The following is a 12,688-nucleotide window of genomic DNA, read 5'->3' on the forward strand; positions in this document are numbered from 1 at the left end:
GTTACTTCCGGCTTGCCCCTTTCCGTTTCCCAGCGGGCTGCCGAATCGGGGAAGACCGGCCCCGGGGCCGGATGGGGCCCCGACCCCGGGCCGCGGTTTGTTAGCTGGCGCGAAAAGCGGGGCCGGCAGCCCCCCCGGGCCACGCCTCGGGCCGCAGCTCCGGGGACCCCCGGGCCAAGAAGGCATCCGGCCGTGGCGCCAGTGTCCCCGCGGCTGCGCCGCTCCGGCCCCCGGGGCCTCGCTCCTTGGAGCGGGCCGGGCCCTTGGCGCCCCCGCGGGGCTCTCCCTTCGTGGGGCCCGCGGCCCGCCCCTTGCCCGCCCCTTGCCCGCCTCGGGGGCTCGGGCTGCCCTGCGGAGCGGGGCCTGAGCCAGGACGCCCAGCGCCCCGCAAGCTTTCCGGCGGCGGTCTGCGTCACCCAGCTTCCCAAAAGGCGGGTATTTCCGGAGCAAGTAGAGCGGAGAGACCCAAACAGCCGCACCCCACTGCCCCGGGACAGCGGCCCGAGGCCTCCTGCGGAACATCTCCCTGCCGGGCGGCCGGGCTCTCACATTGCTCTCTCCCTTCTCTGCCGGGCTCTCACATTGCTCTCTCCCTTCTCTGCCGGGCTCTCACATTGCTCTCTCCCTTCTCTGCCGGCCTCTCACATTGCTCTCTCCCTTGTCTGCCGGGCTCTCACATTGCTCTCTCCCTTGTCTGCCGGGCTCTCACATTGCTCTCTCCCTTGTCTGCCGGGCTCTCACATTGCTCTCTCCCTTGTCTGCCGGGCTCTCACATTGCTCTCTCGTCTGCCGGGCTCTCACATTGCTCTCTCCCTTCTCTGCCGGCCTCTCACATTGCTCTCTCCCTGCCGGGCTGCTGGGCTCTCACATTGCTCTCTCCCTTGTCTGCCGGGCTCTCACATTGCTCTCTCCCTTCTCTGCCGGGCTCTCACATTGCTCTCTCCCTTCTCTGCCGGGCTCTCACATTGCTCTCTCCCTTCTCTGCCGGGCTCTCACATTGCTCTCTCCCTTCTCTGCCGGCCTCTCACATTGCTCTCTCCCTGCCGGGCTGCTGGGCTCTCACATTGCTCTCTCCCTTGTCTGCCGGGCTCTCACATTGCTCTCTCCCTTCTCTGCCGGGCTCTCACATTGCTCTCTCCCTTCTCTGCCGGGCTCTCACATTGCTCTCTCCCTTCTCTGCCGGGCTCTCACATTGCTCTCTCCCTTCTCTGCCGGCCTCTCACATTGCTCTCTCCCTGCCGGGCTGCTGGGCTCTCACATTGCTCTCTCCCTGCCGGGCTCTCACATTGCTCTCTCCCTTGTCTGCCGGGCTCTCACATTGCTCTCTCCCTTCTCTGCCGGGCTCTCACATTGCTCTCTCCCTTCTCTGCCGGGCTCTCACATTGCTCTCTCCCTTCTCTGCCGGGCTCTCACATTGCTCTCTCCCTTCTCTGCCGGCCTCTCACATTGCTCTCTCCCTGCCGGGCTGCTGGGCTCTCACATTGCTCTCTCCCTGCCGGGCTCTCACATTGCTCTCTCCCTTGTCTGCCGGGCTCTCACATTGCTCTCTCCCTTCTCTGCCGGGCTCTCACATTGCTCTCTCCCTTCTCTGTCGGGCTCTCACATTGCTCTCTCCCTTGTCTGCCGGGCTCTCACATTGCTCTCTCCCTTCTCTGTCGGGCTCTCACATTGCTCTCTCCCTTGTGGTCTCTACCACACTCACTCCTTGGTGGGGAATGGCCAGCGGCTCCCCTGCAGACAGGGCACAATGTCTTAACTATGCCTACCCTAATATCTTTTAATAGTTCACTAAAAATGTATTGACCTCTATAGACCTGATTAAAAAGAAAATCAAGCCCCTGTTAGCTCTAAGTAAGGACCGTAAGTTCAGAATGTTTATCTGCCCCTTTCCATGAGATTTGTCCTTTTTTGATAGATCAAAGGGAACCCAGGTCTTGTCTGTGTAGAACTTTTGAAATTCATGCATCTCAAAAAATAGGGCTTTCAAGTTGTGTATCAGGGGGAAATCTGCAAAAGCAGGAGAAACTGCTCAGGTTACCTAGACCAAAGATAAGAATTTCCTTTTTGGCATCTTAGAAGTCCCCAAGGAAATGGATTCTTGTCAGTTTGGGCACATAAACAGACCTCTGGAGCAAACTAATAATAAACAAATGTATTACCTGATTGGTTAGCCACCAAAAGGTTTGTGATGCTTTGTTCAAACTGTATAAAAATTCCCCAAAATGTTGGGTCATGGTTGGCCTTTGAAAGAATGTCATCCAACCATGGGTTTTCTGGTAAGATCCTAGACAATTAAACTTCATTTATAAAACTAACTTTAGGGCGGCTAGGTGGTGTAGTGGATAAAGCACCAGCCTTGGAGTCAGGAATACCTGGGTTCAAATCCAGTCTCAGACACTTAATAATTACCTAGCTGTGTGGCCTTGGGCAATCCACTTAACCCCATTTGCCTTGCAAAAACCTAAAAAAAAAAAAAAAACTAACTTTGTTGTTTTAGCTAAAGGGAAATATGCAACTATTGGTGAATGCCCAGTGATATTGATTCACCACTGGGCATCTGGTTCTTCATAGTTCTACTGTAGCTATCAGCAGACTCTATAATAGACTCCACTTTCTGGACTTCTGGTAGCTTTTCTACTTTTTCTAAACTCCCAATGTCATAACCTTCATTAATCCAGGCCTATAGCAGTTAGCCTGGCTCAAAGGCTATTACAGCTCAAACTCTCCTGACTCCAGGGCTGGTGCTCTATCCATTGCTCTATTAGAGTTTGGTTTGGGGGGATTTTTTTGGTTTGGTTTTTGCAAGGCAAGTGGGGCTAAGTGACTTGCCCAAGATCCTACAGCTAGGTAATTATTAACTGTCTGAGTTCACATTTGAACTCAGGTCCTGCTGAATCCAAGGCTGGTGCTCTATCCACTGTACCACATAGGTGCCCCTGTATTAGTGTTTAATAAATGCTTGTTGAATGAGCAACTATAAAATCAATCAGCTGTCAGCAAATATTTACTAATAAGTCTACTACTTCATATTAAACCCCAGGATATAGAGACAAACATGAAATAGTATCTATCCTCAAGGAGTTTACCTTCTATCAGAAGATACATGTAAAAAACTATGTAGAGATAAGTATATAAGATAAATACCAGGCCAAATGAGAATGATCAGGTATTGCCATAACACTATCCTACAATTAGTCTAAGGTATTTATAGTCCCACTCTCTAATCCCCAGACTATTGTTTATCTTTGTGGGAGAGAATGCCCCAGGTTTTTTAGGCACATGATTTATAATCATGTTGCCATTCTTAGGGGCAACTCAGTGGCACAATGGATAGAGCATCAGCTCTGGAGTCAGAAGAACCTGAGTTCAAATCTAGTTTCAGACACTTGACACTATCTGTATGACCCTTGCTTCACATCCAGGGCCACCTCCAGTCATTCTGATCCATATCTGTCCACTGAACCTAGATGGTTCTGGACGAGAAAGTAAGGTGGGTGACTTAACACAGCACCCCCTCATTCAAATCCAATGCACTTGCTTGTCATGGCATCACCTCCCTGATGTCATGATCTTTTTGAAGAACAAAGAGCAAATAACATCTTGTCATCCTATTTGAGTAGATGACTTTTCTAAGATCTTTTAAAAAAAGTTTGTCAGCCACAAGAAAGGATGACTATGAAGAATTCAGAGAGGTAATGGTAAGATGCATAAGAAAGGACAGAAAGTAAGCAGAACTAGGAAAAATGTTTATATAGATATATATAGATATACACACAAAGACAACAAAACAGAAAAAACATAAAGTTGAATGCTATATTATAATAACCAGCTATGTCCCCAAAGAGGACACTCAACCATCTTTGCAAAGCATGGGAATGATGGATGTAACTTATCTATACCATCAGGCTCAGTTGGTTAGTTTTGCTGAACTACTTTTCCTCTATTCTTTGCTATAAGGGATAGTTCTCTGGGGAGGGAAGGAAGGAGGCATATGTTCAGAAATGAAGGTCATGTAAAAACATGTTAATAAAATTTTAAATGTTAAAAAAAATTGAGGGGCAGCTGGGTGACACAGTGAATAGAGCACTGGCCCTGGAATCAGGAGCACCTGAGTTCTAATCTGGCCTCAGACAATAATTACCTAGCTGTGTGACCTTGAGCAAGTCACTTAATCCCACTGCCTTGCCCCCCCCCCAAAAAAAGGAACTGTTAGGTGGCATGGAGTACCAGCCCTGGAGTCAGGAGTACCTGAGTTCAAATTTGGCCTCAGACGTTTAATAATTACCTAGCTGCATGGCATTGGGCAAGCCACTTTAACCCCATTTGCCTTGCAAAAACCTAAAAAAAAAAACTTTATGAAATGTCTGATTTCAAATTGATTATTGACTAAAGATTTCCCCAAATCTCATCATATCTTTTTTAATTCCCAGCATGACATCACTGATGTTGGATGATCTATAACTTGCAACTGAAAACTTTCCCTCACAAACTGCATTCATAGGGTTTCTCTCCATGGATTCTCTGATGTTGTCTAAGGGATGAGCCATCAAAAAAGTATTTTCCACATTCATTACATTCATATAATTCCTCTGATATTTAGTAAAGGTTGAGACACCAAAGATGGCTTTATCTCACATTCATAGAGATTGTCTCCAGGGTGAATTTTCTGATGTTGAATAAGGGAAGAACAAATGATGACAACTTTCCCATATTCATGATATTTATGGGGCTTCTCTCCAGTGTGAATTCTAAGATGACTAATAGGGGTTGGGTGCTTACTGAAGGCTTTTCCACATTCATCACACACACACACAGGGTTCTCTCCCATATGAATTATATGATTGATCTCTAACAAGGCTTGAGTGATAACTGAATTTTTCCACATTCATTGCATACATGGACTCTCTACTGGTAGTTTTCTTGTGTGTCATGGTTACTTGCTTGAAACTTTTGGGAGGAAGCTTTCTTCCAAGTTTCCCCTGACGTGTCTCCCCTTTGCTTCTCCATTATGCTCTTAGGCACAGGCATGTTCCCTTTGAGTAATTCTGCTTCCTGAGACCTACTGTGTTTTGGATTGACCCCTGAGTTTCAGGCCTATTTTCCCAAGTTGAAACAAAGAGAAAACATAAATGCCTTGCATTCCCTGTCAACACATGCTTGCTGGATTAGATTTCTCGGAAGAATGGAAATAGCTGTATTCAAGAAAGAATAATGAAATTGAAAAATAATGCTAATTATGCATCCCTGGCATTGGAAGTCTCTCAAACTGCCTTGTAATTTTGGAAGAGGAAAGTACAGGCAGGGTGGGTGGGTTGTTATACATAGCCAAATAAGAAGGGGGCACATGTGGATAACTTATTCAGCAACAATGATAAGTTATGGGGGCGGCTAGGTGGTGCAGTGGATAGAGCACCAGCCCTGGAGTCAGGAGTACCTGGGTTCAAATCCGGTCTCAGACAATAATTACCTAGCTGTGTGGCCTTGGGCAAGCCACTTAACCCCATTTGCCTTGCAAAAACCTAAAAAAAAAAATAATGATAAATTATTTTAAAAGTTATTAGAGAATAAGGTGTAGCTTGGGAAAAGAAAAGTAGCCCCTCCAAAGCAAGAATTCCTAGCTAGGAAAGGATTTCATGAATGGAGGCAAAAGAATCGGATGTAGTGAAATAATGGCAGCCCTTCCTCCCCCAAAATGGAAAAGAGACTTCCAATGGGTCTGTGATAACAATTTCAGTTCTAGTCCCTGAGAGCTTCCCAAATGAATTGCTGAGCTATTACTTCTAGTGAATCTTATCTGCCTGGTTTTCTTTCCCTTACCAGTAGACATATTTTGTGGGATGTATCTCCCCGAAGTTCTCTTTAGATTGAGTATCCATGGTTCTTCTCCTTCCAACTGGAAAATAACATCAAGTTTAGAAATGGAAAGTCCTAATCAAAAACAAAGGAAATATAGCTGGTTTTGCTGGAGACATACAAATGTTTTAGGGCTCAGTTCCAACCCCTTAGGCTAGGTAGGCAGAACACTAGAGCACTGTGTCCACAGTCAGGAAGACCTGCGTTCAAATCCAATTTTCATACATTTACTACGTGTGTGATCCTGCACAGGTCATTTAACCTCTCTGTATCAGTAAAAAAAAAAAATGCTAAAAGACTGATAATAATATCACTTACCTCCCAGGGTTGTGAAGATAAAATAAGATATTTGAAAACTGCTTATGTGGTTCCTCCCTAGGAGTCATCTCCATTGAAGGAAAAGAGGTATTTTCGAGCAACAGGGAAGATTATTAATCTCAAAACAAAACCTTCCTTACCCACTGTGATCACGTTTCCATAGTTCTCCAGCATCACATCCCTGTACAAATCCCTCTGAGCTGAGTTCAGTTGCTTTCACTCTTCCTAGGTGAAGTTCACAGCCACATCCTTGAATATCACCAATTCATAAATTGTAAATAATCTTGCTCACCCATGATCCTTTTCTTCCCATGACCTAGAGGGAAGATGTAAAGATAAAGGCTCTGGGAGGAATTAATTGTTCAGAAGCAGTACTGACAGAATTAAAGAAAATGAGTGCTTTTTGGTAAGGCATGTGACCTGAAGCTGATAGCTCTTGATTCTGTCTCTTTTATCATTCTCAGTTCACTTTTGAGGGAGAACAAAAGTTAAGCAAAACATATTCCCTAGAAAAGGGGCTTCTAACCTGTAGGCCATGAACTAGAATTATTTTTAAAAATATTTTGATAAATTCTTGGTTTTACTCAGCCCAATTCTTAGACCTACTGACTTAAATCAGGAAATTCATAAACCTTTGGAGAAATGTACTTTTTGGATCTCTGGGATACAAGGAGACAGAGATAAGTTATTCTCTACATCTTTATTCACTTTCTACATAGCAAAAGATGGAAATTGTCCCTCTCTTCTCATTGTTATTTCAAATTGCACATTGCAAAACTGAAAGAGGGAATGAACTACTGTTTGACTACTGTTTGACTTCTTTCTCAAAGAGGACCATGACATCAGGAATATGATGCCATGACATGCAAGTGACACATTTTAGTGGGGGAGGTACGCTATCACCAACCTCACTTTCTCCTAAAGAGCCATCTGGGTTCAGTGGCCAAATGTGGATCGAACAACTAGAGAAGGCCCTGCATGCAGTGGTTAGCCACAGGAGCCCTATGATGAAGTTCCAAACAAACTCAGTGAATGAGGGCAGGGAACAGTGCCAACCAAGCCAACATTTTTCTTTCCAACTTGTACTATACAAGCAGCCTTATAGTATAACAGAAGAAAAAATAAATTATTGGATCTACAGTCAGAAGATTTGAATTCAAAGTTCTACCACTTAACAAATTCTCAATTCTTTGACTCAGTTTCCTCATTTGCAAAATGGAAATGATGGTGCCCCTCCCCCTTTGAAGGGTTATTGTGAGAGTAAAATAAGTGCTTCAAAAAACTGTTAAGTGCTATATGAGTTATGTTTTCATCTTTCTGAGATCAACCATCTTCATTCTTCATTCTCTGCCCAATCTTTAATCACTCACTTTCTCATGCACATGCCTCCCACTATCCATGAGAAATTGCTTCCTCACATTTTTCTGACATTGTGCTTTCACTCAACTTTTAATTTTCTTAGGTAGAGTAATTAATTATTTCTCTAACTCCAGAGCCAAATGGATCATTTCCTTTTAGGGAATCTCAAATCTCAACCATGAATACCAGAGCTGCTATCAGATCTCTCAAGTTCTTGCTTCTTCCTGGAATTGAAACAACCTAAAGATCCAATGAATACTTCTTATCTTAGGGTGAACTTCTGTTACTAGATGAAGTGCTTCTACTTAGGAATCCAATTAATACATGTAAAATGTAAGCATTGTCAAGCAGAACACATTTCATAAATGTCAGTTGAATGAATTAATGGAGCCAACCCTCTGGATCCCCAGGCTGGGGATAATAAATTCTACCAAGACCTGCTGAGAACAGACAGGAGAAAGTCAGCATCAGGGAATCCAGAAAAATACATTGTCTGCCCTATGGATTGCACAGAAATGTAAGAAAAGCACATTAAATACAGTATCTATTCATGAGATAAGCATGAGGGAGAAGTGATTTGACTATTCTTAAACATAATCAGAGCTCCTAGAATTGGTATAGATACAGTGAAGGCAAGATTAGACAGATAGCTACAAAGGATTACTAGATAGAGATAAATGTAGATGTAATCCCAAATTCAAGATCCTATCCTAAAACTTGAAGATACAAGCTATACCCACCACCCCTTCAGGACTAGATTCTAAAAATTCAGTTCTTCAAACATTAAGAGCATATTATGTATTTAGTATTTTCTTAGGTATTAGGGTACAATATGAAAAGACATACCCCCTAAGGTTATAGTCCACTAGTAAAAATGACATGTACACATACTATAAGGGAGAACATGAAAGGAACAAAGGAAAGATCTAAAGAACTCTAGGTTCATTAGAGAATGGAGAGAAGACTTTCAGCCTGGACATAGTGGCTTTAGTAGAAGATACCCAAGCTAAGTCTCAAAGAATTTCAACAAATAGAGTGGAGAAAAGCCTATATCCTAGGCATGTAGGACAACTGACATAAATATATGGAAGCAGAAAGTGATGGGCCTGAATACAGAATAAACCAAGAAGAGCAATGTGGACTGGGGCTGGTTAAGCAGATTGGGTCTAAATTAGAACATTTTTTTAATTGCAAGGGGGCAGTGTTTACACTTGATCCAAAAGGCAATAGGGAGCCACCAAAAGTTTTTTGAGCAGGAGTCTGACATAGTCAGACCCAATGATTTTTTTTTACCAACTATATGAAAGATGGACTGGAGAAGATAAAGAATGAAAGAAGAGAGCCCAGTTAAGATGAACTCAAGTACAGAGATAGAAATATTCCTCCTGCCTTGGTTTAGGAACTCTCTTTTTGTAGGAAGGATGAAAGGTATGAATTTTTAAAAATTGATATTTCCCTTGAGTAAGCTTATCTTGGGGTAGGTACAGCTGACTGGCTGAGATTTTGAATAGCACTGATAGCAGCAACATCCAGAGTCACTTGGAGGGCAGGAGGAGTAGATAGGGCCATGTGAAGTTTATTAACCCCCCCATCCCCCCTTCACCCATCCCTAAGAACAGACCCACCTTTCTCAGTGGGAAAGAGAAGTAGAAACAGCATTGAACTCGAGAGAAGATCTTGGTTCTGCCACTTACAACTGGTAGGTAAGTCACTAAACTTAGGTTTCATGAATATAAGAACATCTGTAACAAGAGGTGGGGAGCGGAGATGAGGGCAGGTGGCTCTAGTCCCACATGGCCATGTCTACTCTTCCCACTCTCCAAGTGACCCTGAGTGTACTGCCATCAGTCCTATTCAAAACCTCAGCCAGTCAAGCTCTATCTACCCCTCAGGATAAGCTTGCTCAAGAGAACTGTCCCCCGTTGCTCGGGATAAACCACATCTGGATCTCTTGCATCTAGGCCTGAAAACTGGAGCATTTCCAAATAAGGGTGAGCAGGATGATGGGCCGAGCGCTCCACACAGCCTCTCTCGTCCCTGCAGCTGCCCAGGCAGAGCCCCGTCCTCCAGGGGTCCTCACCTGTCCCGCTGACCCCCTTCGCCCCGGCCAGCAGCAGCTCCCGCATCCCGGGACCACTAAGATTTCCAGCAGTCCTTCGGGGAGATGCCCTTTGGGTTTCCGGCCTCCAGCCCCGGGGCCTTGGCAGCCCGAGTTCAAGAGCCTCCCGCACATCAGGGCCGAGCTTGTTCCCCGCAGAGATGCTGGGCTGCGGAGTCTCCGCGTCAATCAGGGCGATTCCCGGGTCCAGGAGGAGCGTCCATCTGCGCAAGCGCGCTGGCTTCGCTCCTGTCAAAGTAGCGGTCAGAAGAGTCGGAATCCGCTTCAAGCGCCGCGCGGCCAGTCGCCATAGTAACAACCTCCGCGGATTACGTCATTTTCTTTCAGGTTTTTCAGAGGGAAGGGATTTTATTTTGCAAAAGAACTTGAAGCCCATATAGGTTAAGCATATGATCATGAAAATCGGAAGTAGAACAAGATCCCAAGTTCTCTTATTCCACATCCAACATTGTGTGGTTTTCTACTATACAAAGGATGCTTAAACTTTTTTATTGGACAATCTGATGAAGCCTTTGGATTCTTCTAAATACTTTAACATCTATACAATAAAATCCACAGCATTACAAAGGTCGTCAGTTATACTGAAACAGAATTGTCAAACTATTAAATAACAAATGTTTCATTACTAATGTTTTAATATTAGTGTAGTCGCAAGACTTTCAGTGGCTTTCTGATTATTTAAGGACATCCATGAGGACTCAGTCACTTGATATTTAAACCTTGATCTTAATTCCCTCCCTATCTGACCAGATTGGTTTTTGGATGGAGACTAAGGGACCACAATGATCGAAAGTGATACCTCCTTGTTGTATATTCTTTCCGTGTTGTGGCTGAGTAAGCCTTCTTTTATTATCTATTAAGATGGTGTACTAAGAGTATCTTATTTCATTCCAATTTAGAACTTGGGTTTTATCAGTCTAACCTGAATCATACCTGTTTTAATGGAACATCCATGTCCAGTGGGCCAGATTTGGAGAGGGGGAGCCATTTGTGAATGCTGCATTTTGATTGCATGATTACTGGAATAATTATCATTTAAACATCTGAAACTTAAAAAAAATGAAGCTGGTTGAGAAGAAAAAGTTTGGAACAAACACTATAATGGGTGTCATTGGGGAATTAATGAGAAAAAAGTAAAATTATTTCCCTGCAACAGTGTTGAGATTTGTTAAGTTTTGTAGTAGAATAACTGAGCACAATTATATAACTTCCTCCGGTTGAATTAGTTTGCCCATGAGTAGAAGGAAGAGAACTGATTAGAGGAGGGACTGGAATTTAGAAAGTGATGAAAGAGCATTTGACAAGGTGGTAAGGAATTTGAGGTGGAGAACTGTATAATATTTAATTAGATTTTCAGACTGCATTCACTCTAGGACCTTCAGAGGTAAACAGGTATCTGGGGCTTCACTCACTCCAGAAACTTTGCTAGGTTAGGTAGCTCTTTCCCACTTCTCTGACTTCACCACTTGTGGTACCTTCTGTCCTCTTAGCTTCCTTTTGTGTGTTGTCTTTCCCTATTAGATTATAAGTCTCCTGGGGGTGAGAACTGTCTTTTTTTTTCTTTTTTGTTTTTCCAGTGCTTGGCATAGTATCTGACCCATGGTAGGCATTTGATAAGTGTTTACTGACTGAAGGATTTCTGGGAAAGTAGGTGATATAGTGGGATATAATTTTGTTCAAAAGAAGTATTAATAGTTGAGATTAGTTAGGAGTGACATATGTTAACATTACATATACATGAATATGCATTCACACACACACTATATACATATATACATATATATATATATATATCTTATGGAAATCCACAAAGCAGGAAGAATTTATTGGGAAAAAAAGCAACCAAACAATGACATGTATTGTTAGACCACTTGACTAGATGGAGTATGTTATTCTTTCCAAATACAGACTGCAAAATTATATAGGGGGCAAGACATTATCATGATGATATACTAACTATATTTCAAGATATGCTATTTTGCTAATTCGATAAAAACAGAATCCAATTAATTATTGATTTATTTTTTGACAATTTCTCAATCTCTCCACCCTGTGCTTCAGAGCTGAAGAAGACTTCGGGAGCATTTAATACAAACAATATTTTAAAAATATCTTCTATGAAGTTCCAAATAGTGGTAACATGGCCTTCTGTTCAAAACCTACAAGGAAGGCTACCTTTTAAGGGAGCCCATTTCACTGTTGATCATCTCTCACTGTGAAAAAGTTCTCTTTAAAATGAGTTGAAATATTCTTCAAGATCCTCTTAAAACCTCACTACAGCCCCATATCATATTGCTTCTAGTTTTTTTTTTAATGAAGCAAAAGAGGTCTATTTTTTTCTCAAAGACTTTCAAATAGAGGTTTGTATCCCCATACTTAGGAATTTTGTTTGGGTTTTTTTAGTCGAGATCTTTCATGCCTTTGCATAAACCATATCCCCTATGCCTGAAATTCAGTCCCTCAGTTCTGCCCGTGAAAGACCCCAGCTCTCTATGAAGTTTCATCTAAGGGGTCAACTCCTTTGGGAAGTCAATCTTGATCTCCCCTCCTCAATTATGTATATAATAGTTGCATATAATGCATTCTATTCCTTACTCAATGCACCCCACAAGTGTGAGTTCCTTAAGGACATCCCTTGGAGGGCCGCACATGTACCTGAGAATATCTGACGCCAAGGCTACACCAGGCGCCACCCTTCTCCAACCCACATGGGAATGCCTTTGAGTAAGCTGCCTCCTCCTCGCTCCTCTCCTAAGCCGGTGGCCCACTTTCCCTTTCCAGGCTGGACCCACGAGCTGGGGCAGGCCCCTGGAGGCTGGTCTCCGCTCCACGAGGCGCCGGGGCTGGGGGCTGAGCCAGGCAGCTCGTCACCGCGGTCATTCACCCCTCCTCGAGCTGCTTGTGTTCCCCCCAAGGGAAAATAGTTTTCATCTGTGAACTTTGCCGGCCCCCCCTGGATCGCGCCCCCCAACCACCCCGACACCTCGAGAGAGCTGACAAAGGATCAGAAGGCGCCCGCGGCGCCAGGCCAGGGAGCTC

General features: G+C 43.8%; 1 protein-coding gene across 1 annotated transcript in view; it reads right to left on the bottom strand.

The window, feature by feature from the left end:
• The window catches only part of LOC141517864 (uncharacterized), a 76,293-nt gene that overhangs the window by 23,455 nt on the left and 40,150 nt on the right, over positions 1 to 12,688 (bottom strand). The window contains exons 8-11 of the mRNA XM_074229325.1: positions 12,368 to 12,544; positions 9,416 to 9,877; positions 4,636 to 4,869; positions 6 to 407 (exon numbers count right to left, since the gene is read on the bottom strand). Coding sequence (XP_074085426.1) covers positions 6 to 407; positions 4,636 to 4,869; positions 9,416 to 9,877; positions 12,368 to 12,544 — 1,275 coding nt within the window. The remainder of the gene's footprint in view (positions 1 to 5; positions 408 to 4,635; positions 4,870 to 9,415; positions 9,878 to 12,367; positions 12,545 to 12,688) is intronic.

This window comes from Macrotis lagotis, chromosome 1 (assembly GCF_037893015.1).
Source record: "Macrotis lagotis isolate mMagLag1 chromosome 1, bilby.v1.9.chrom.fasta, whole genome shotgun sequence".
NCBI lineage: Eukaryota > Metazoa > Chordata > Mammalia > Peramelemorphia > Peramelidae > Macrotis > Macrotis lagotis.